Source organism: Prenolepis imparis, unplaced genomic scaffold (genome assembly GCF_030444845.1).
Source record: "Prenolepis imparis isolate NDT839.2.m4 unplaced genomic scaffold, iyPreImpa1.0 SCAF_13, whole genome shotgun sequence".
NCBI classification, from domain to species: domain Eukaryota; kingdom Metazoa; phylum Arthropoda; class Insecta; order Hymenoptera; family Formicidae; genus Prenolepis; species Prenolepis imparis.
In genome coordinates this window covers 4,454,997-4,481,371 of record NW_028141171.1, presented here as the reverse complement: position 1 = coordinate 4,481,371, position 26,375 = coordinate 4,454,997, and the positions used below count along the sequence as shown (strand labels likewise).

At 33.7% G+C, this 26,375-nt stretch overlaps 1 protein-coding gene across 5 annotated transcripts in view; it reads left to right on the top strand.

The window, feature by feature from the left end:
* The window catches only part of Pgant2 (polypeptide N-acetylgalactosaminyltransferase 2), a 260,868-nt gene that overhangs the window by 159,189 nt on the left and 75,304 nt on the right, over positions 1-26,375 (top strand). For 3 of the 5 annotated variants that reach the window (XM_083053229.1, XM_083053224.1, XM_083053227.1), the window contains exons 2-3: positions 10,742-10,917; positions 11,511-11,630. In XM_083053229.1, coding sequence (XP_082909355.1) covers positions 10,847-10,917; positions 11,511-11,630 — 191 coding nt within the window. In that variant the 5' untranslated portion in view covers positions 10,742-10,846. The remainder of the gene's footprint in view (positions 1-10,741; positions 10,918-11,510; positions 11,631-26,375) is intronic. The other 2 variants (XM_083053228.1, XM_083053226.1) reach the window with 1 other exon arrangement.

The following is a 26,375-nucleotide window of genomic DNA, read 5'->3' as shown; positions in this document are numbered from 1 at the left end:
TGTTCATAGTTGTAATTTTCACTGATCAAATGTAAATAATTGCGACTAATTGAGAATTACATTAATAAAAGTAATGTTTGTGCTGCAAAATAAAGTTAGAATTTTCAATTCTACCAATATTTCTAATAATTTTAACTACAGGGTTCAGAAATAAATAATTAAATGTATAAATATATTTATTTATTACTTATTATTTATTTATTATTATTTATGTATTTACAATTAATTAATTTATTATTTTTACTTAAGAGATGTGAGAAAAAAGAAAGAGAAAAGTACTTGCAGAAGCTGGGAAGTGCATTTAATGTCTGTCAGCTGTTTCTTTATGGTGCCTGTAATTCTCGTGGCGAAATAGAGATACGAGGGTGGAAAATGTATGTATCTTAGATTCACTTAAGTCAGGGACCCGTGTTACGATGTTAAGTGGATTGCCGCGGAAACATTTAATTACAAGCTCGCGGTCCGGAGCTGCAATTGTCCGAAACCGCCACGGGTGATGTAGAACGAGCCGACCATTAACAAGAGTTCAGCAGTAAATACACAACGGTCGTTTCATGAAAGATTTGAAGCGAGCCATCGGCTAACTAGATTTTGCCCGAACCGAGTCAAATTTACCGAGGGAAATTAACCTTTTATAATCGGACGAAACGCGCGTGTGTCGGTGCACTCTATTTAATTGCATGCACGAGGCGAATTGAAAAAAATAATCGAACGCACGAAAAATTGCATATCGTTATCTTGATATTAATTGCGATAAAAATCGATCGAAAAGAGACATTTGTATTCGACGTGGCGCGAGAGTTTCCGTCTGTCTCAGAATACTCTGCCGCTAAACTTTATCGCCTTTACTTAGCTTCGCGCCACGTATTTCAATTAAGAGCAAAAGACGTTGATGAGAATAAATTGTTTCGTCTTGTGCAACAATCTTCTAGCTCCTTCGTTCGCTCCGAAAACTTGGCGAACTATCACTCGTGCAGAAATTGTATATATATGTCTCGTCTCTCTCTCTATCTCTTCTCTTCTCCCTTGTCCTAACAATATTTAATCCGGGAGATCGGATCGGTCGGCACCGCAAATTTAATACCGACGTCATGTCCAAGTGTCGTCCCACCCACTTTGTCTGCTTTCGGGCAAATCCGTTTCCGCAGCCCCCACACACAGACAGTTTCTATATGCAAATCTACTCATAACTCAGCGAAAACATATCGGACAGGTCCGGTGTTCCCTGCCGCGTGTATTCCCGTTTCCTCTGCTCCCTTCTCCCCCTTTCCTGTCCTCCTCTTCGCACTCCGTCGACTCGAAATGCCTGCCGAAGCTACCCCGAAGATGGAGAAATCGCAGAAAATTCCACGGGAAAACTCTATTCCTACAAAATTACGACGGGATGTATGTATGTATGAATATAAGAAAGATGAAACAGTCGCCTGCCGTGAAACTCCTGTGCACAGTTCATATTTTTACGTGGACGACAAGTAGACAGGTTTCTCATCTCTTTCCCGAATCTTTATTTGATATCAGTTTTATCTCTTTCCCGCGCGAACATCTGTTCAGTATGTTAAATTAATGATTTAAAATATTTTCTTCGTCTTGACGAACAAAAATAATTCTGAAATAAATAAATTTATATAATATATATTTCTTTTTATATTTATATTTATTTATATTTTTTTTATTTATTAATGAATAAATTTTGCACGGGAAAGATTAAACTAAAAATAAATATATGCAATCAAATGATTAATGATCCGTTAATATTATGAAATATTCCATTTTATAAAAGTTTTGTATAATATACGTAATTATTAATTATTACATCTTTTTGTAAAATATAATTTAAAAAATTTCGAAATAATTTTTCTAATTTCTTTTTTTTTTATAATACGAGTCTTTACGTTCTTCACAATTCTAGAGAACGTTCGTTCCACCTTCTACATATTAATAGTAAGTTGTGCTCGTAAGGACTTACACAAAAGAGGCGGCGTCGGTTAAGATGTTTTCTAAAAGTAAAATGTGTCGGACAAGCGAATCTGACAAGCTATCTCGTGAATAATAGACTCGTTCCCTGCAAATGCAAAATGATCGCGAAGATGCGTCGCGGCAGATATCTCCTCCCGACTTCCTTTTCTTGATCTTCGATAGACTGTAAAGAGCGCCTTCGGCTTTTTTGATATGTGAATATATAATAGATAGGTAAATGGCAGAGAGAATTAACATATTATATTATATAGTGGGAATATATATAATGCGTGACCGACATGAAAGAACGACACGTTGCAATTAGAAACGCAATCAAACGTCATCCCATCTGCATTACGACGTCGTCGCCGCCCCTGGATAATGTTACAACTGCACTTTCCTCGCCATTTATGTTTTCGTTGATCTGTCTGCAAAGTTACATGTACAAGTTGCGAAAGTGTTTTGCGAGACGTGACGAATTTTTATATAAATATAAAAAAATATATTAATATTTATAACATATATATCTCAATCTCACTGGCAGATCCTAAAGAGGATTTTGGGATTAAAACCCCTTTTCCAAATTTAAAAAAAAATTATGATCAGGTTTTTTTTATTTAACGCTGTCTATTAAAGAATTATTTAAATAATGAAGAAAAAAAATTAATATATAACTTAAGAAATATTTTTTAATCGGCTCTCAATATTAATAAATAATAAATAAATAAATATGATGTTTTAGAAGTCGGCCAATAGAGCCAAGCGCGAAAAAATTAATTTTTAATTTTTCGGAACAGTATCTCTTGGTTTGAGATTACTGAGTTCCATTGATTAATTATCAATTAACCTCGAAACGCTCGGAAAGCGAAAGACGCGGGTTCAATTCCCGCTTCAGCGACTTTTCGGACCAATATTTTTCTCGCCTATTTTTCCGTTGTAAGTTCGAGGTTAATTGATAATTAATCAATGGAACTCAGTAATCTCAAACCAAGAGATACTGTTCCGAAAAATTAAAAATTAATTTTCGCGCTTGGCTCTATTGGCCGACTTCTAAAACATCATATTTATTTATTTATTATTTTAAAAAAATTAAGTATATAAAAATTTTTTTAAAATATTGAAAAAATAAAATTTTTTTAATATAAAAAAATTTTTTTAAATAAAAGTGGAATCAGAAGTTTGAAATTGTTGATTCTCAGTAAAAGCTAAGCCAAAAGAAAATATTAAATTAAATAATTTTGCCGAAACCCCTTCTATTATCGACGTCTAGTGATTATGTTAATATATATATATATATATATAATAATAATATATTTACATATATTTAACATAATTTACACTATATTATATAAATGATTGTAACAACGAATCTCTCATTCAGCGGTGGCAGAATTAAATAACATAATATTACAAACACATCTTGCAATTAATCGAACAGTCGTAAATAAACAATAATTCTCTGTATTTTCGTGTTTATGCAATACTCATCACTCGTGACGTCATGAGATTGTTTTCATCGCTTTATGCATCCGTATCAAAGCGTTCTAATAATAGTACACGCGTCAGTAACTCGTTTACATTATTACAGCGTATACACATGCTCGAGGCAATGACCGCATTAATAATGCCATTTTCGTCGATAATAATCGTGAAATCACTTAGTGATATTGCGTTCGATCGCTTTCATCAATTATATCTGCACTCACGCAGAATGGCAGTGAACAATAACGACAGAGGGGGAGGGGAAAGGGGAACAATGACATATCTCTCTGTCATTCTTCATTCGTCATAAAATCGCAGCGGAAATAAATCTTCAAACGTCACTCGAGTCTGCACGCTTGATATTTCAAGAAATGATATACATATAACTATAGAAAAGTCCTTTGTACTCCATTTTTGGATCTGCTCAGTTGCGAAAAGATAAATTAAAAAGATTTGCGTGATGCGATTTTCCAAATTTAAACTTGGAACGATCGATAATCATCAACTGATACAGAAACGCGCGAGAAAACGTGTCGTTTCATGATGAATCGACGTTAATCACTAACTCGGAAATGATATAACTTCGGGCGAACTACGTCCAGGCGCATCGCGATGAAGTCGGGAAAGTGCCGTGACAATGACAAATTAATGCGAGAGGCAAGGGCGAAATGCATACTTAATCTCGCGCGAAAAGTTAAAGCACGCGAGCGCAAATCGACGAGTCGCGAGTCGATCAACAACACAACTCTCGGCGAGATTCGGCGATTACGCGCGTAAATAGCATTATTGGATGCTAACGGGCTAAGTTTTAACTTGGTTTCTTTTAACGCGGACGAAGAGGCGAGTGTTTTTTTGTTGTTGTTGCTCCTCCAAGAGCTTTTAAATTCTTCTTAATCTCCCCGAAGAGTTTTCTTCCCTCGCCGAATAGAATAAGAAGTCAGATATAAAAAGGAGAGCCAAGCACAGATATTAGGAGTGCGACAAAATTATTTTTAAATTCCTCTATACTTATTTTGTCATTAAAATGATTTTTAAATTACTCTACACTTATTTTGTCATCGATGATTGATGACAAAAATTATTTTTAAATTCCTCTATACTTATTTTGTCATCAGAATAAATATAGAGAGATTTAAAAGTAATTTTGTCATTAAAATAAATATAGAGGAATTTAAAAATAATTTTGTCGCAGCTAATATCTGTGCCTCTGTTCTTACTAGTCTATTTTATATCTGAATTTTTGTATTTATATATCAGAGCTCTTTTAAATTTAAAAATAATTTTGTCATCATAATAAGTATAGAAGAATTTAAAAATAATGTTGTCGCACCTGATATCTGTGCCTGGCTCTTACTGTCTAGCCCTTTTTATACCTGAATTTCTATTTATATGTCAGAGACTTTTTAAATTTAAAAATAATTTTGTCATCAAAATAAGTATAGAGAAATTTAAAAATAATTTTGTTATTAAAATAAGTATAGAGAAATTTAAAAATAATTTTGCCATTACAAAATAAGTATAGAGGAATTTAAAAATAATTTTGCCATTACAAAATAAGTATAGAGGAATTAAAAAAAAATAATTTTGTCGCACTTAATATCTGGCTCTTACTAGTCCTTTTTATACCTGAATTTGTATTTATAATATACAATATCATCAGAGCTATTTTCCGATCTATTATTTTAAAATAAAAATGTCAAGTGTGCAACGCGTTTTACAGAGAGAAAAAAAATTACGAATAAGAAATCGTTAAATGCAATTCTGATATTAGAAGAATCTATAATTATGCTAGGTACAGTGATGCTGTTAAACGGCATAAATCAAGTGTAATCATTAATCGAAGCTACGTCATGTCCGCCGCGCATCAGCGGCCCGCGAATCCTGTCGCGATTCGACATGCTCTGTTTCTCTGTCCTTCTCTCTCTTTTTTCTTTTTTTTTTTCTTTTTCATTATGCACTTGAATGTCTCTTTTCCGTATTTCCGCGATTTCGTTGCAAACGAACGTGCGATCTCTGCACATAACCATATTGTTCCGTACATGCACTCGCCACTTCCGGCTTTGCGGTATCATTGCATCGGTGCATATGCGATGAATTTTATGGGAATCACGTATACGGCGATTATGCTCGTAAAAGCAACGGGAGAAAAATTTGTACCTCGGGAATATCACATACACAATAAAAACAAGTCTCGGTGAAAGATTACGGTAAATTTTTTCTCCATTTATTCGCGGAACGATCGATCCAGGTCACGATTCATATAATCGATATACGTGTATGTGTCCTGTTATCGAACGTTATATCCGTGTGTATGTATGTATATAAATACGGTAAAAAAAAATAGAGAATATCACGAAAATATATATATATATAATTGTCTTGTTCTTTTTAAGTTACATAATGAGAAATTCTAGGGATGTCATTGACTTTTTATAATCCTGCTTTTAGTTACTTAAATATGTTACGAATAATAATTAGTGAATTTAATTAATTTAATTTTGCGTATTAAAATATGTAATTATATGCAGGATTATAAGATTATTACGGTTATATATAGGGTATCTTATTTTAAATAATGCATTGCTATTTTTCGAAAACCGAGATTTCCATTGAAAAATATTTCATATAAAAGTTGTATTAGAATTTCGAGAAGGACGTCTTGTCATAAGCAGTCTTATTCCATAGGTGGAGACTTTTTTGAGATTTCGAGGTCATTATTATTTTTTTAAACGAAACTATCATAATTTTCTAATATAAATCGATTCTTCGTAATATTTTTGACGTAAAAAATTGTTACGAGTGGAAATGTCAAAAAAGTGAATGATTTACGAAATATTTTATGCTTTATTCTGACACATTTTGACAAAAAAATATTATAGTGGTTTCGTTTAAAAAAGTATTTTTGTATGAAACATTTTTCAATGAAAGTCTGTTTTCGAAAAATAGCAATACATTATTTAAAATGAGACACCTTATATATATCGGTCTTTCACACAAGTTAGGTGTATTAATGTGTATGCATGTGTGCGATAAAGGGGAAATACACTCTACATCCCGCGACATCTCTGATTACCGGATGCGAGAGCTTTCAAACCGAAGACGTTAAATTCTGGACCATCTCTCCCTATGCGACGTCTTGCGTCCCAATATCACACAGTTACACGCACAGTTAAACCTGTAACACGACATTATTAGATTGCCTTCACCGGAATCCGATACGAGAAACCGGAAACCGATATTACTGGCAGTGCGCTAATATTGCCAATATGTCACAGGCGTGAAATTGTCAATTCCGATGTGAGACGCGGCACATAATTCCGTAATTACATACGCTAAATGTGGAATTTAACTATATATTAATAATCTCTCTGTATTCGACGATTTTCATCAAATGTCACGGAGTCCTTTTTATTTAGAAATTTCTCCCGTAACTCCAGAATTTTATTAATGTAAAATTTATTTTTTATTAAAAAAAATTACAATAATAATATTTTTAATTCTGTCATCCTATATCTCTTTATTCTATCTGTCATCTGTCATTTTATCTCCCTTCACTGACGGATCTAAGAGACGCGCGCACGTAAAATACATACATTAATTAAAATACGCATACAATTGACAATATATAGATTACTATAGCACATGTGACGAAAACATGGTAGAGGAAGAGAGGGAGAGAGAGGCGCGGGGATTAAAACAATAAAAATATTGATTCACGCCACGGTGCACTTTTGCTTTCGACGACCCCTCGTCGATGACTGATCGTATCGAGGACACTTTATCGAGTTTTATTCGCGGCAACGCGGCTGTTGGCGGCGTCACGTGGCGAACACCATCATCCAGCCACCGGATGGAACCTGGATGCAACAGCTGGCCGTCCGAGAGCTGCGCGTTTCCGGTTTAATTACGCGTCTCCCGTAACCCGTGAATTAATATTTCATCAACGCCGATTGTGCATCCTCCTTCTCTCCCTTCATCTCGTCATCCCTTTTTACTTCGTCCCTCTTTTTCCATCCTTCGCGCTCGCTATTTTATATTCCTCCGCTCGATTCGCCTTCTTTTATCGGACGTTCTCGCGCGTGAGATCGACGCTATAAGGTTAACGATCCGTGCCTTCCGCGTGGAAAACACTGCCATTCGAATCGTAGTCGACGGGGGGGAGAATTTAAGGGGGGAAAGGGGATGATTCGGGACGAAAGAAGAATTTGCGGTGAAACTAACGATCGGCTTGCAATGCGACGCATTTAATGGCTCTGGTACAGATGCACTTATCGCCATTTACTCTCTTTGCATAGGATTTTTTTTTAGAGCGCTTACTCTTGCCGTTTCTTTCTTTCTTTTTTTTTTTTTTTTCATTACAATCGATCGCTGTGTCTTTTTCGCTGTTTGATATTCCAGAGAAGAATAATCCCACTGGTTAAATTCTGTCGATCTCTCTTGCAATTCTGTTTTTTTACGATATTGCATATAATTGCACAAGTCGTTATTAATATTTCACTTAAATCGGAGACTCATTTAAAGTCATATTCTGCATCGATTCAGAGAGAACGAGAATATTATAATAATTTTTTAAATAATTTATAAATCTAATATAATAATATAATAATATATAATAATAAATAATATAATATAATATAATAATATATAATAATATATTTTTTTATAAATAATTTATAATACATTTTTAACTTTCGTGTGCTATATTATATTGACTGTCCCGATGAAATTAATTATATCGATAAGAAAATTAATGAACTAGTTTGAAAAATTCAGAGCGGTGAATCGAAATACATCCTCTACTTAAATATTCCACAGACGTCTTTCTTTCATCGTTAAGTCATACGTGTCCCCGACGAAGGTAATCCTTGCGATTGTTCGATCGCCATCGCACGTTTACGTTTTCCTCTCGCGCAAATACGGACGATTTTAAGTTGAACCACGTACCTCTCTACCTGGGGGTCGTGTCTGCATCCTCGCTAAAAGATCCACTCTCATCCCCGAATAATGTCGCGGCGTCGCCGAAGAGGCGGACGAGAATCGAAGAAATCTAATGAGCAAATTTCGACGACCTACATATCGACGGCGGCACAATGTGTTTGCCATGCAAAGGCACAATAGGGAACGCGATACCTCCGGCAGCGGCCGGATTCGAAATCAATACGGTGTATATCGATGATGTGTCAGTACACGGAGAACGGACCGTCTTTGCCTTACAATTGACTCCCAACGTCGAAGCCAAGTGGGCCGGGGAGTCGTGGAGGTCGAGTTACAAAGGACCAAGACCATCCTGTCGATCCCGGGGAATTGCTTGGATGGCAAGATGGTGTTGAACGGGAGAACAGAGATACACTGTAACTGCGTTATGTCGTGCGGAGATACGATATTTCGTTATATTCCAAGTCTATAACATAACTCTGTACATATCTGCAGGGTGTTGTCTCAAGCGCATAGTTTGATGAAAACTAATCTTCTGTCAATGTATAATTTTTCATCTTTTCATCAATGGGTATCTGGGTATCAACTGCATCTTTCTGATACATTATGCGTTTCTTTATAGCAACTGCTGGATATCGTACATTCTTTTTCTTTATATTAGGAAGATTATTTTCGAATAAAAAATCTCTTATTTTGTTTTAGATGGAGAAAAGTTCCGATACATTTTTGACGTAAAATCGAAAAGGTTCTGATATAGATATAAAAAGAGTTAGTAAGAATAGATATTAGGTGCGACAAAATTATTTTTAAATTCTTCTTATTTACTTATACAAAATAAGTATAGAGGAATTTAAAAATAATTTTGTTGTAACCTGAATTAACATTTAAATTTGCTTTAGTATCCGTTCATTGACAGAAGGGTTAATGAAAATTAATTTATTGAACGACAACAAATATTTTTTCTACGTTTATTCTACAAATTTTACTGTTGTCTAATAAAGTGAGAGATACACTAAACCATGGTGTAATTTGTCAAATTCATATGACAGATAAATTCTTATGAGATAAAATAATAAATTAAAAAAGCTCTGATATATAAATAATTCAAAATAATTAGAGAAATTTAAAAACAATTTTATTGCGTCTAATATCTGCGCCTGGCTCTCATTAATCTCTTTTATTTTTATTTTTACCTGATTTTGTATTTCTATATCAAAGGCTTTTTAATTTATTATTTTATCTCGTAAGAATTTACCCTTTGATATCTGATCTTATGAGATAATTCTAATCGAAACTTTATTTCTTTCTCTTTCTCTTTCGAGGCTGGTCCAAAGAAACGATCGAAATAATTAAAGAAGAATTCAAAAACAAATTTTGTTGCACCTAATATCTGTACCTGATTCTCATTAGCTTTTTCATACCTGATTTTATGAGATAATTCTAATCGAAAATTTCTTTTTCTTCCTTTCTTTCGATCAATCGATACGCTGATCCAAAGGATAGATCGAGGGGTGTCTCACTATCGCAATACATGTACATTTTTTCTGGAATTACGCATTACTTCGCATTGATTTACAAGCATAAAACAATAATAACCCAGACATGATTAAAACGTCTTAAAAAGTAAAAATAATGTTGTTATGACGTTTTTTTAATATATATATTTTACTAAATATAATTTATGAAATCATTGATATTTGATATTTAATTTGTTCAGATCTAATCTAATTTTATTTGTATTTTGTGTATTCAAGTTTATATAAAAGAAATTTTTATTAAAAATGTTTTTTTCAGTTGAATTTTAAAAATCTCTGAATTTTTTAATCACCAAATTTAAAATAAGATATTTTTTTTAATTTATAATTGGGAATGCGTAACTTTTTGTTATATCTTAATTATAATATAATATTTTAATTTAGGTGTTCCAACTAAATATTTGCAATATTAATTTTAAAAAAATATTAACTTTAAATTTTTTGTACAATACATTGGTATAAAATTTATTTTTCTTAACATTTCTTTTTATAATCATTCTAATTACATTTTTCTTACTAAATTAAACAGTATACTAAAATATTTAAATATTCTATTTTATTTTAAAAAAATAATTAACGCATAATTACACGCATTTCGTCTCATTACTTAGAATTATACGGCGCATTACATGAAATTACTTAGAATTCTCGGTAATTCGCAATTACATGTACAAATTTTTGATGAGTGAGACACCCCTCGGGATCGAGACCGAGACATAAATAATTAAAGAGGGGAATTTAAAAACAACTTTGTTGCGCGTTTGACTCTTATTAACCCTTTTCATACCTGACTTTACGAGATATAATTCTAATCGAAAATTTTTCTCTGTCAGCAGAACGAAAACAGAGCCTTGCGGCTGAAGGAACCCGCGTCTCTGGCTCTCACCGCCGGCGGGAATTCCGGCGGCTACGTGGATCCGGAAGGCACCGCCATTGTAATGTCATCCGAGCTCCTGCCGGCGCCTACTCCGGATCCGAGAGTGACGTGGAATTACTTCGACGAGCAGGGGTGAGTGAGTCTGTCGATCTTCCCTCGCGCGATAATCAGCTTAGCGGATACACTTCGAAAACTTCATCCATCTCGCGTAGTATATTTTCGTCCCGTCTTCCTCTTCTGCGCATAAGCGTCCCTCGAAAAGCAGGCGCGGCTCGCGAGAATGCAATATTAATCCTCGCGACTCGACTTTTGACTTCGGCTTTCAGGGAGAGTCTCGGGCACATCTTCTCCGCGATATTAATTATTTCGGCGGCGCAAGAACCTATTATATATCCTCCGGACTCCTCCTCCTTCTCGGGCATTAACTTTCCGACTAGAAATTGCATCCCATCGCGATGCAGCTTCTATATGGGGGACATTTCCGGGCGCCATTATTGCTCGCTGCATTACACGCTGGAATGTTTCATTCTCTCCGTGCCGCTGTTATCCCGCAATTATATAGCGGCCTCAAACGTGCCGTTATAATCGCGTTGTGATAGATGTGTGTTTTTTCCCGACACGTCCGTTCTCTAGAGTATACACGCGAACTCGGGTTGAGATTTGAAACGCGCTATGAAGAAATAACCACGAGATATGATACAGCGATAATTTTCTTTGCGCAACAGGTACGTTTCGAGAGGGGGTCTGCGTGCAGGCGAGGACCCATACGCGAGGAATAAATTCAATCAAGAAGCCTCCGACGGTCTTCCGAGTAATCGTGACATACCCGACACTCGCAGCGCCATGTAAGTAGCTTATTGTTACACATTTTGCCATTTTGTTTTTAGAATTATGTGCGCTGTAACGTCGTAAAGAGAGTTTCTTTAGGGACGCATTATCGTGTTTAATAAATTAGAGAAATATAAATATATTTCTCTAATGGTTAAATAATCATTAACATAATACGTACAAATGAGATTTAGATTATATATAACACAATAACCCCATTTAAAGAGGGAGCTTGATAGAATGATCGGTGTATTATCGCTTATCTCTCCCTGTGCAATATTTATTCGACTCCCTTCGTCGATCGAGAAAGTCGCGAAAGACACTTTAGAGTCGCAAAAATGTCTCGTGGAATAAGTTCTCGTCGAACGGGCGGCCAGACAAGTTTCTCGAAGCGTTTCTAAATAATGAATCGACCCGTTCAACAATTGTTGAATACGATTTGCCGTCAGACAGTTCTCTCGCGAGACAAGTCCTTTTTCAGGACGACGGGAAGAAATAAAAAGAGGACACAGAAATTGGCCTGTCAATTCGATTATACATTATTTATTGGCAGGCTCGCGTGATTCTCTCGTTGGATATTATTATTCTTTGCAAACGATAGGCAAGATCCGTTGGATATTCACGCGGTATATCCCATGATAAGCCCTCGTGTTATATTCAAGCTGACAGTTACTTTATCGAGGAAGAACCGCGAGATCTATCTGCGATATGTATCTGCGAGATGTAGCAATATATTTATTTCTTGCCGCCTATAAAAAGAAGTAAAATAAGGTGGTCGTACAATATAATCATCTATTAGAATGAAGCTCTCACGTTCAATTAATCTGAACGAACGAAGGAAGATTGATTACCGCGTACATGATTTCTTGATGTATCTGAAAATATCTATTTTATTACGATCGTAATTCTTAAAGGATGCCGGAGAAAGGAGCACATATCTTATACGTTTTCTTGTTAACGTATACGCGATCAAAGTAAGATAGAAGGAATCCATTTCCGTCGCCAGATATCTTCAGTAATTTCCTGCGAAAAGTAATACAACTTCAATCCGTTCCACCTGCCAGTTATAGCATCATACTTCATAAAAAGAAAAATTACGATGCGCTGCGAATGTATGATACACCGTGAAATATCGAATACTCGATAATTTGATCGAATTTCGCATTTGAAATCTTTAATTTGCTTTTGCAACATTCGATCAAATTTCATATTTGAAATTAATTTAATTTGATTTTTCCGTCATTGCAAAAAAAAATATATGTATATATACATATATGCAGAGAGAATTTTCTCTTAGAATTTATCCGGAAAGAATTTTAAAAATATGTTTGATTAATTTTACTATACTTTTAGTAAAATTAATCAAACATTTTATATTTTATTGTGATAGATTTTATTACTTTTTATTGTGATAAATATCAATCGGAGAAATTCTCATAAATTTCTTTTTACACCATATATTGTCCCTGCACGACCACCATGATTTTCAGGGTAAATTCTAAGAGAAAATTCTCTCGTGTACGCATACAGATAAAAACGCGATTCTTCAAGATCCTTCGTACAATAGTCAATATGTAATTGGCAATTTCTTCGCGCCGCAGAATCGCGAGATATACCTATACATTCAGCGAAATCCACTTGACCCACCCAAGGTGCAATCTATCCTCGTACGCTGTCCGATGCCTTTTTACATCATGAAAGATTCAAAGGCGGCATAAAGTTCCAATACGTTCAGATCGTTCAGGAGTTCGAGTTTGCCTCCCCACTTTCCCCTAAGAAAAGCGATAAAGCCGCGCGCTCATAAATTCTTATCGATACACATACATCATTGACATTGTTGTTACACGTCAAGCGTGTCAATCGTTCGAAATCTTCACCCCATCTCTCTCTTTGAGAAGTCTCGCGTATGAAACTTTCCCACGTTTATAGCCTTTGCTGATATGATGTTTATAACTAATGCATAAATAATAATCATTTCAAGATAACCTGTTGTTATCTCTTATCGTGTTGAAAATCTACCGTTTGTCATTTGGATAAATATTAATCGATCATCCTCTTTCTCTCTCTCTCCGCGATATATATATGCGCTGTCAAGGTTTATCGATAATTAACATCGCAATGTTATTTGTATTATTTTGCGCCTCGATGGATGCATTAATTTTCACATTGCCGCGCGTGCTTTATTAAAATGTCATTAATTAGATCTAATTGATATTATATTATATGATTTATACGCGGTCGTTTTTTGCATTTTGTAATGAACTCTCCTATATAAAATGCGAAATAAGCATTAAGATTGATAATTGCTTTAAATACAATATATATGCATATGTAATATTTTTTATTATTTATTATTTTTTATATTATTTATTATTCTTTACTATAATATATGTTTTAATTTCATTTATTATTTTAAATTATTTTAATTAGTTTGACTGCAAGATTGATAATTGACTTATATATGTATATAATGTTTTACTATATATTTTTTTAATTTAATTTAATTGAAATAATTTAATTTACTTTAAATAATAATTAGTTTGTGACTGTGATGGAAACGCGTTACTCAATTATCATATTTTTTATTATACGAAGATTGACATAATTGCATATCTACGATTTAATTCAAAAATTGCAAAATTACTTCATCGCAAATGGATATTTTTCTTTGCGACAAGATTGATTCTGTACCTATTTGTTGAAAAAAAAAAAATCATGTTGAAAAATATCTCTGCGAATAGATGGAGAAAATATATATATTGCGGATCTCTCTATAAATCCCACTTCTGGGAAAAATCTCCGGAAACGTGCTTCTCTGCGAGATGAATTCTTGTACGTCTTCGCGACTTTTGCGCAGGAAAGTTAAAGTTCCGCACAATTTTGGGTGAAAAAAAAAAGGTTCTCTCTCTCAACCGACGAAGGTCGATTTTCCCGAACTCGAGCCTGAACCCGCGAGAAGCGAAAGAACGCGAGGGTAGCATAACAACGGAAATTGGGGGGAAGCAATAGGATTGAGTTTGCGAAGTTTAGGGGTCGCGCGGCGCTCCTAATGGTATTGCTTGCTCTCGTATACCGCTAATAAAAACGTGGGCCGCCTTAATGTGCCTCTCTCGCTTTCGTATAACGCACATAGAGGTGTGTATCGTTCGCTCGAAAATTCGGTGTAACGCGGCAAAACTTGGCAGCAATCGTGCGGAATCAACTCGATCCGGAGATAATGGGATTGCTTGGGAATAATTTTTTTTTTCGTACAGAAAATATCTTCTGTTCGAACGAAACTTTGGAATGGGATATTTCATGAGGACAATTATATACTTCGAGATAATCGCATTTGGAGAGTAATTATAGTATATTTCAATATCATATTATGATATGAGAATATGACACATTTTGATTAGAGACACCACAAAGTGCAGTTCAATCCTATAATTAATTAAATCATTATTGACACAGTCAATATTGAATGTATTGTATACATTATAATACATTTTACAACATACGTATATATAAATAGATACATAATTAATATGTATTAATGTTACTAATTCTCATCATGACTAAAATATTCTGTACAATTGTAAATATTCAAATTTCATTTACAATTAATAACTTTGTCATATTTGTCCTGGAATAACGTGAAAATAATTGTTCTCACAGTTATAGTAATAATAATTTATAAAAGTATATGGTATATCTTTGTCTTTTTCAGTATACGAATAAAAATTTTTAAAAAAAGAATTAATTATTTAATAATATAATTATAAATTTTATTTATTATTAATATTATTTTCTAAATAAATATAAATTTATTAATATGTTAAAAAATTTATCAATAAAGAAATTAATTTTTATTGTCTAAGAATTAGACGTTTTTGCATCACGAATGTTTTGATATCAAGCGATCAATAGGTGTAGAGTTTATATCATCGAATTTATAGTGCAGTTTCGCTCTTTCTCCGACTGTTCTCGCGCAGAGACGACTAGACTTGCTCTGCCAACCAATTCAAGATGATCTAATTTCCTTCGCCTCTGCAACCGCGACGCGCATTTCACGGGGACCAACAACATATGATCCGCGATAACGTCAGCGAAACCTGTCAGCCGCGCGCGAGAATAAACGTGATTTACTATATTGATATACATATTCGCGCTTGCGCGTCTCTCGCGCATTACGGACGGATTACGCGATATCACGTAAGACGATATTAATTTCGCTTTCAGAACGGAAAGGGGATTTCTCTCGCATTGGTTTACGTCCGTTTGATTAATTTTGTATAACGTGCTGTCGAAACGAACTCTCGGACTCGCGTGAGTTATCGGATATGACGTAAGAGTTTTATTTTCTCCGTACACTGTACATTGCGCACGAGGTATCGCACCCTTGATTTCTGACGGAGCAACGTGGAAATTCTCTTACTTATACTTAATTCCGGCCTCATGAATCATAGGGAAAAGAATCTGGAACTACGTGAACGGTAACTGATGAGAATATAATACATCAATCGTGAGGGGATTTTACAAATATTAGCCTGGGATTGGAAATAAATATTTTACACATATATAAAAAATATCACTTATGTGAACAAATAAATAAATATGCATATATAAATGATTATATAATATTATTTATAATTTTATTAATTAATTATTTTTTATAATTATATTTTATAAAATATATATGTATATATAAAATATATACAATATATACATTGTATAATATTTAAAGTTTGTGTATGACAAAGTATTATATGACGAAGCAATATTAAAAACAGCGTGTAAATGTTACGATTTCTATTGAACAAGATTGCAATAAATGGGCCTGCTTTGATGGCCGACATTTCGTTCTTTGCAGAAAAAAAACCCGTTTATTAAAACATTTAAAATCTCTATTAGAGATGTACGCCCGACTGTAAAAGGTCCCCCGGTTCTATTCAATCACGGTCCTCTTTGCTACGAGTTGCATGACATTTCGAGTGTTCGAGCAGCATTCAAACATTGAACTATCGAGTGCACATGAATTTACAAAGACATCCTATAGTGTCTCGCAAATACGCTACTTCGTCATCGTTACCTTCTCTTATAATTTTCATTTGATAATAGATAATACAAAGTTTGCAATATCTGTACTAGACGCATTAATGCACTTTGTATGATCGAGATAAAATTTTGAGGAAGATTTTGCGATATATATTCGTATAAATCCACCATTGTGTGACTGAACTTTGAAGAATCATCTCTGAGAAAATCGTAGGTGATTTGAAAATGGTGCACGTTGAAAATTACACGCGTTGAACAAAACGGCATTATTACCTATATAAATCAGTGTGGTTAGTTCGTGCGAACTGAAATTAAAAAAAGAAAAAGAGTATCGTGCACAAAAACAATTGCAAGTATTATTTTTCAAGAAACAGTGCGATATTTCAAAAGATTTTATTTTTTTTTATGTGTGGGTTGCCGTCACGTGAAGAATTATGATCGTGCCAAAGATACCGACCTCTGTAACAAATGTTCGGGAGAAAAATTATAGCGGGATGGGGGGAGAAATAGTTACAAGAGAAGTTGCGGGGATCCGTTTCTTCCGGAGCGCGATAGAACTATCTATTTGCCTGCCTATCCCTCCTGTCTGACATAACAAGATTTCGCTACTCGCGCCGTCTGACTATATACTTGCAGCTACTACTTCTTGACTCAATGAACTCGCGAGATCTATTTTGACGCGCGAAAAGAATCGCTATCGACAGTTTCAGAGATTGTTGTCAAAATGACTCTGCTTTACGAAACCTTCTTTATTTTATTGTTGAAAATAGTGTCAAAATCCCTTATAGTACTGATTTTATTACAAATTTAAAGTCTAAACTCATTCTGACGTATAATTAAAATGTTAAATTAATATACTGCTGTGCATATTTTTTTTACCCAAAAATGTAAAGTTGATTTTACAAAAATTTTATAACACATTTCAACGAATAAATTATTTGTAATATTAATAGGTACTATAATCTCTCTGTATTATAATGATTCTATATAAAGCACTTGCATAATTATAGCTGCACACAATTTAATTTATTATGAACTGTTATTTATAAACTGATTAATACTGATTTAATTAATTGATTATAAATTTATTTATGAAATAAAATTAAATAATCGCAAGCTCTAAAGTTATAAATCATATATGTTGTCTTTTATTTAGGAAAAATCAAAATTAAATAGAATTCGAGCGAATTTTTCTGCTTATATATTTTACGTATTACTCCGTTCAATGCAATTTACGATTCGACGCATTGGATGAAATAAAAAAAGCCTGTATGTTAAAGAGATTTAAAATCTGACGGAACGTCGGCAATCAATTTCAGCAGAAATTCTGCGTCTCCGTGCAATTTGCTTCGATAAAAAGATATTTATACCTCTGTTTGTTGCTCGGATATTCGATAAATTATGAAATACGCGACGTATAACGTGAGATGGATCGTTGGTTACAAAACTCTTGCAGAATCTAGCATCTTGCGCTTCCTTCTATTCTTAATAATACGGTCAACCCCTATACGGGAGCTGCCTTGCAGTCATGAATTATAATCAAGGTATAGCTTTGTACACTATTACGAGATCTTTTAAGGCTAGATATGCGTTGTCGTTTGATGTATGGGGAAGCGCCGGTCTGTGCGATGTTTTTCCTTGGTCCTCATTTTGCGCACCGGCTGTTTTATGTCTCTTGCATTATTATCGATCCGTTCCTCGTCCGTCTCTCGTCTCCGTCGCAGACGTAGAAATATTTAATTCCTCTGTTTGCGACATCCCCCTCAGGTGCGTCGCAGTGATATGTGTGCATTATGTAACAACTGTATAGCATATTTTCCCAAAAGACTCCTTTTATTGACACGTGAAAGTGGAGAACTCGTTTGTCACGGCGCGTTATTATTTATATAGAAAAATACTTCTATTTTATATAGAAATATAAAAATATTTAATCTTAATATTTTATATTTATATCTTAATATTTTAATATAGAAATTTTAATATAGAAAATATATTAAATATAATATAGAAATATCTTAAATATAAAAATACTTAATCTTAATATTTTATATTTATATCTTAATACTTTAATATAGAAATTTTAATATAGAAATATATTAAATATAATATAGAAATATCTTAAATATAAAAATATTTAATCTTAATATAAAAATATAAAATTAAGTATAAAAATATTTTCTAAATGAGGCATATTGGATTTTATCGCGATTTATCCAACATTTAGGAAATTTCTGAAAACTTGCGGAAATGATGAATTAGAAATTGTTCCTATAACGAGTACATTGCGAACTGGGTTAGCGTTATAGCGCATGAATAAAGCCCGTATATTTGAAGTTATTCGAGTAAGTCCAGCAGAATCTCAGGAAGCTTTATTCGAAAGAGGCGAGCGGAATCGAGTTACCGTGATATTGTCGATGGCACGACAAAGGATGTCATCTCGCCTAATCCGCTCGAATAGCACAATAGTTGGCCGACCGAATTTCTCGATCTGAAAATCTGATTCCTTCCGCCATCGAGGAAATTATTGTTTTAATTAATTTTACGTAGATAAAAATTTGCTCATACTTTTGATCCACCTAATCTAAATTTTTTTCTTACGAATTATCAGATCCGAGAGAAACGTTTAATTTTTTAAAAATAATTATTGCTCCTTTGTTTTATTTTTTTTCCGACACTTTGACATTATCTCAAAACAAATTGCAACCGGCGCGCGCCATTTCGCGGAATGTTCAAACGCTAAAAGAGAAACACTCTATACGCGGCGAGGAAAGCCCGAATCATGTCAGGCGGAGATTCTCAAAGCCACGACAAAAGATGCCATCTTGTTCGATGCACTTGGCTGACACAATGAAGTTTCGTTCCCTATCTAGCCCAGTCGCGTCGCCTCCTGCGTCAGCACTTACATAAGGCGCGTCGCCTGGCAAATGTAGGTGCGACGCGATGTAGGTGAGAAGCGGAGATGTCGAAGACTTCCCTCGCTCGCGAGGGTGCGAGAACACACACCCCTGTTTTTATGAGAGCGAGAAACGAATTCTCTCTCTCTCTCTCTTTCTCTTTCTCTTTTCCCGCGATAAGGCGATATCGCGAGAGCAAACTGATTTCTCTGTCGAAAATAAACTTCGTCATTCCGAGGACGCGGAAAAGTGCTCGTTTCGCGATATCGAGCCCGATAGGAACAATTCCGATGGCGATTTCGAGGCTTGGATCCTCTCTGCATCGCGCGATTTCCGGCTGCTTCATAAACCTCGATGTTATTTCCGGATACGTTTCTCCCCGCATTTAAAGTGTTGATTTTTATGCAATTGTTTGTAAATCCTTGTATTATTTTTTGCTAATATTTATTTATAAGCTATCGCGGAAAAAGAGACAATATTTTGTTCTTTCCAAGATATCTAAAAATCGAGATCAGAAATACGGAAATAGATGTTATATGTTTTATATTTTTATATTAAGATTAAATATTTTTATTTTTTATTTTATATCTCTTTATTAAGATTAAATATTTTCTCATATTTAAGATATTTCCATATAATAAAATACGTAGATATTTTACATATACATGTCTTAATACATCTACAATTTCGATTCTTATATGGTTTCATAAATTTTTATTATTCTCACAAAATTGCGTTAAGATAAAACGAAACGATTTTAATAAAACAAATCTATATGCACACTCACATATATATATATATATATATATATATATATATATATAGGTATATGTATGTATATGTGTAACGATTCCGCAACAGACATGTACGTGAGCATCAGGACATCTATGAGTTGAAGTCTGGCTGTTTCCGCGAGTTCATAGAAGTCCATTGTAGCGAACGTCGTCTTATACGACACTATTTTCAGATAAGGCGAGGTCCGGGATAAACGGATTTTTCAGTTGAAAAATTCTATAACCACTTTGGTGTACGGTGATGGTATTAGCGTGGGCATGGGAAGCTCTCTCCGGCGCTGATTCGCCTTCCACAATGTGCAAGTCCGACGCACGACTTCCGCAACGACTGCCACGACGACTGTCCGATACAGTGACTGTCACGCTCAGACATTAAATTCGATAGAGTTTTTATCGGACGGGGGATGTCGCACGACGCCGACGTGTTCCTTTATCCCGATGTCATTTTTACTAATTTTATACGGTTGACAGAATATGCCAAAACATAACATATCCGATCTGTTCCGCTTCTTTATTACGTCGTATATTTCATTTTTATGAAGTTATACACAGAGAGATTTTTCTCTTAGAATTTACCCTGAAAATCATGATAATCGTGGGACAATATGGTATGGAAAGAATTTTATGAGAATTTCTCTAATATTTATCACAAAAATAATATCTATCACAATAAAATATAAAATATGTTTGATTAATTTTACTATACAGTTTAATAAAATTAATACAGTTTAATAAATTCTAAGAGAAAATTTTCTCAGTGCGATTTAAAAATATAAAATAAATTCTAGTCAAAAATTAAAATTTATATATATTTCTCAATTTTTTTATTTTTTAATTTACTTCGTCTATATAATTATCTTCGTCTATATAATAATATTCTACTAATTGTAAATAATATTAATAAATGAAGAAAATTCTGTAAATATTTTAGGAGCAGAATGTAACAAATCACAAGAGAATCATAATAAGTATGAATATTACTTGGGGGGGGGGGGAATTTTTGTAAATATTTTAGGAGCAAAATATGTAACAAATGACAAGAGAAATTGCTGAAGACCAACGTAATCGCGCAAGTGATGAATGCTGGACGAGCCGTTAAATAAAAATAAAAAAAAATCGAGAAGAGGACTAGTTTCCTAAAGACACGAATAATGGATCCATCTCCCTCGTAAACTTTATTACCAGGTTAAAACAGGTCCCTTAGTACACTCGGGGACGACCCTCTTCGCGGTCCCTCTTTTTATCGTTGCACCTGCTGACGCCGAGTTATATCCTCCCTTCGGTGTAGGAGGAGAAGGAACTTTCTCTCTTTCTCGATAGTTTCTCTTCTTAAAAGTATAAGCACACCGTTGCTTAATTCCATCGCGGCAATAAACACGGCCGACTATCTCGTATTCTCGATTCGAGCGAATCTTTTTACGAGCCGGTGCTCGCTGAAAATTATTTTACGTCCAACTACATTCGCCGATAAAACGCATACACCATATCTCGTCCGATTACGTCGGTGATTTTTGTCAGGATAAGTCTTCGACGAATGCGCCGGTGAAAATTATTTAAAACCTCTCCTGCACGAAATCGCTTCCGCGATTCCATCGCTCGGTGAAATCGAAGTGATATCGAAGATCGGTGATTTGAGAAATAACCATTCGACGAAGAGTATTAAAAATACTTTCGCGAGTACGAATCGGCTAACCCCGGGATTCGTTATCGAGCTTCTGTACATTTTTTCCGTCCGCGAAAATTATTGCGAATGTGAATGGTATTTCTTGAATATTGTATGCGCGCTTCTAAATTTTCATTTGGGTATTATTTTTGTTCTTTGTATCACGAAGAGAAAGAGGAAAAATTGTTAACGCGATGAAAATTCTCTTGCTCTCTCTCTGATCTAATTACTTTATCGATCGCAGAGATTAATTAGGCTATTTTTTTGCTACAATTTAAAACTGATTTAGAATTACGCGCTCAAATTAACAAATTGATATAACTTCATTTATCTTATATTTTTTCATCTGGGAGAAAAGAACACTTTATATTTTTAATTTAAAATAATTAATAGTGCTGAGAACAAGTGTTAAAATTAATTTGCGATGACTTGTAAAAAAATCATTTTTTCTTGCTGCAATTTTTTCACATAAGAATAATATATACATATATTCTTTGGATGAGAAATTCTTTTTAACTATCTCTTAATTTCTAGCAAAGTATTCTTTGTCATGCATAAAACATTTAGTTCTGTTGCCATGTGACTGAAAAATATCCTAAAGATATTCTTATATTCCTGACTTTCTGATAGTTTCCCGTATAAACTCTGTATAAATTTATTTCTACAATAATATCGTTATAGTCGCAGAAATGTAAAAGTTTTCTTATATTGAAACAATAACGTGCCGTTTGGGAACTCGGTCTGATTTTATCTCGTAACTTTCCCGAGTTCACGACACAAGCTATCATATTAACCTGAAATGAATAATACCCGGTATATAATTCTTATTATTTCTCGCGCGTATCTTTACATAGTTTGCAAGTATTAATAGATAGCTCCTAATTAAGCTATAAAACCAATTTACGGCTTTTAATTTTCCTATAAAAGAAAATTTCCAATCAAAATAGTTATAATTTACTAAAAATATTGATATGGAAAAGGAGGGAAAAAATTGTTGGCATGCAATGTCATTTCATATAACGCATATAAAATAAAAAAATTAAAGTATTCGCGTGTTAAATATTTATCAATTTATACGGAATGGAAATTAAATTAATACAGAAATATGTGCATGTGTATGTGTATACATATATAGTATTATGTATGTGTTTAATATAACATCTCCCGTTTATTAAACGGACAGTTTTCTTGGTAAATTAACATTTCACATATCTTATAAAATGCAAATAGTTTCTACCGGACCTCTTCTATAAGTACATCTTATCTCCTTGAAGTAAATTCAAGCGCAGCTTCTTTGAGGAGAAGAAACGTCAGAAAGAATGAAAGAAATATTTCTTCTTTTGATATGAGAGCATGAGAGAAAAAGTAACCATCTTTTTCAGGCTCCGGAATACTTTCAAAATCTCATTTCATAATGTCTACGATTTCGTGTGTAGCTTGATATTTTGTATGAATAATGCGCGGCGATATCCTAGCATTCCTTTATGTCATATATCTTTGCGTTACACGTAATATGGAAATTTCTACCTCCGAGGCGTGTAAATATATGTATATAGATACGTGACCCCCGTTACTAAATCTTCTTGTTCCGACATTTCATTCAACGACACTTATCGAATGCTGTGGCATCTACTTTATTTAGCACTTACATCCTATCTATGAGAAAACGAGAGATAGACAGATAGATAGATAGATATAGAGACCCAATATTTAAAAATAATATATTTTCAAAATTAATATATTAGTGATAAATATAAAGATATTATTATTTTTTGCAAAATATGTTTCTTTACACATATTACGTGAATATTCATGCAACTATAATATTAATAAATACAAATTTAGGTTTGAAAAGAGTTAGTAAGAGCCAGATACAGATATTACGTGCAACAAAATTATTTTTAAATTTCTCTATATTTATTTTATCATCAAAATTATTTTTAAATTTTTTTATATTTATTTTATTATCAATGATAGATGATAAAAATTATTTTTAAATTCCTCTACACTTATTTTATCATTGAAATAAGTATAGAGGAATTTAAAAATAATTTTTGTCATCAAAATAAATATAGAAGAATTTAAAAATAATTTTGTCATTAAAATGAGATAGAAGAATTTACAAAAATAATTTTGTCATACTTAATATCTGTGTCTCTGCTTTTAGTTCTTTTTATACTTGAATTTATATTTATATATATTAAAGTCTTTTTATATTAAAAAAAAATAAGTATAGAGAAATTTAAAAATAATTCTGTCGCACCTAATATCTGTGCCTGACTCTCAGTAGCCCTTTTTATATCTGAGTTTCTATTTACATATATGTCAGAGCCTTTTCGATTTATTACGAGATAACGAGTTTGATATTTGTTCGAAAATAGATCGTCCTTATTAATGAACGATGCGGTCAAAAAAACACAAATAAGTGGCAGTTTTTTTTTTCTCGCCGCGATGGAAATATTTCCGCGCCACCCGGTTCTCGCTGCCTGGTCCACTTTATCGGGGGTAAACCAGAAAACTCCGGCATAAAGGAACCGGCCATTACGCGGGACTCGCTGTTAACGTTGGAAACTGCGGGTAATTAGGAAGCCGCTCGTAAATAGACGGCGTGTGCCGGCCGGAACTTACGAGAGTCCGGGATGAGAAAGAGGGTGGGTACGTCGCGTCCAAAGAAAAGAAAGGAGAAAGAAAGGGAATTAGTGGTCCGCTTAACTCCGGAAATCTGTTATATTGACCTCGCGTTTCCTCTCGCCGGCGCGATGCGGAAATAGTTACATCCTTCCTTCGGAAGAGAGAGAGAGAGAGAGAAAGAGAGGATTTCGACGTGGCACCTACCTATCTCGAGAGCGAAACGAAAACCGGATCGGAAAGAGAAGCAGGCGAGCTTTCTGTCATTTTATATCGATGACGTTATCCTCTTCGCGAACGATGCGCCTTTTTTATCGTAAAATTAATTTTATCGAGACCACACATCCGGCTTCCTTCTCTCTCTCTCTCTTTCTCTCTCTCTCTCTCTCTCTTCTCACATTTATATCTACAAAGAAGTCATCTACTTTCTCATTGTTTTTTATTTTTCGAATCTTGCGCGATGTAGGATATTTAATATATATATATAGAAGGAAATTGAGCTCAATATCGTAAACCTTTTTAATATCGTACACTTGTGTTTCTCTACTGGTATAAATACTGCACTCTTTTGGAAACTGTCTTAATTGCTTCTCCTTCGTGCAGTATAACGTTAGTTTGGTTGTGAAAGTGAACGAAGTAGTCAGTTTGTTCGGTGTAAAAATTATTTCAGTTATTTAAAAAAATCGCGGACGATTTATTTAGACGAGTGTTTTGAATGAAAAGGTACATGAAGGTATTTTTTCACAATATGTACAATGCAGTCTGTAGGTTATAATCTTTTAATTTCATTAATAAAAGTTGTAGACTTGTATTCTCATTCGAATAGCCATATTTCTTTCATGAATATTTAGCTATGTGAACCTAGCACCCGACTTTTTACAAACTAATTTTTTAAAACGGAAAATGATAGCATTTTGTGTAGTAACAATATTTTTGTTTGTAGTTTTATCAATTAATAAATAAAAAAAATTTTTTTAATGACTCGCACCCGACATTGAGATATCGCAAATCCGCTTGCGCAGTCTTCTTTAGAATCATTTGTAGTTGTTTATAATGATTTTCCTTTCGTTTGTAGCTGAGCGGTTCAAAAGTTATAAACAATTGTTTATTAACCACAAACGAAAGGAAAATCACTACAAACAACTACAAACGATTCTAAAGAAGACTGCGCAAGCGGATTTGCGATATCACAATGTCGGGTGCAAGTCATTAAAAAAATTTTTTTTATTTATTAGTTGATAAAACTACAAACGAAATTATTGTTACTACAAACAACTACAAACGAAATGCTATCATTTTCCGTTTTAAAAAATTAATTTTTAAAAAGTCGGGTGCTAGGTTTACATAGCTCGTCGTGTGCGAATAATATTTTATTACTTTATCAATAGAATTTATTATTTAAATATTTGTAAATGAAATTTAAAAAAAATTGTTGTAAGAAATGATAACATTGTTAATCCTATTATCGCGATATTTGTCAAAATTATTCGAACGAGGAATAAAAGCGTGCAGGGATGAAAAGAGTTTGGACGCGTTACTATTGTCGCTTATATCGGACGGATAATCACTGAAATCGGCTGACCAGTGCTATTTTCTATCCCTAAAAAGTTTTATATCATATGACATCATGTATATATATGAGCGTTTCGACAAAATTATTTAACAAATCTCGCTCAAATGCGTCATATTATACTCGCATATAATATACAATATAATGTACATATGTAATAATAATGAGAAAGTGAT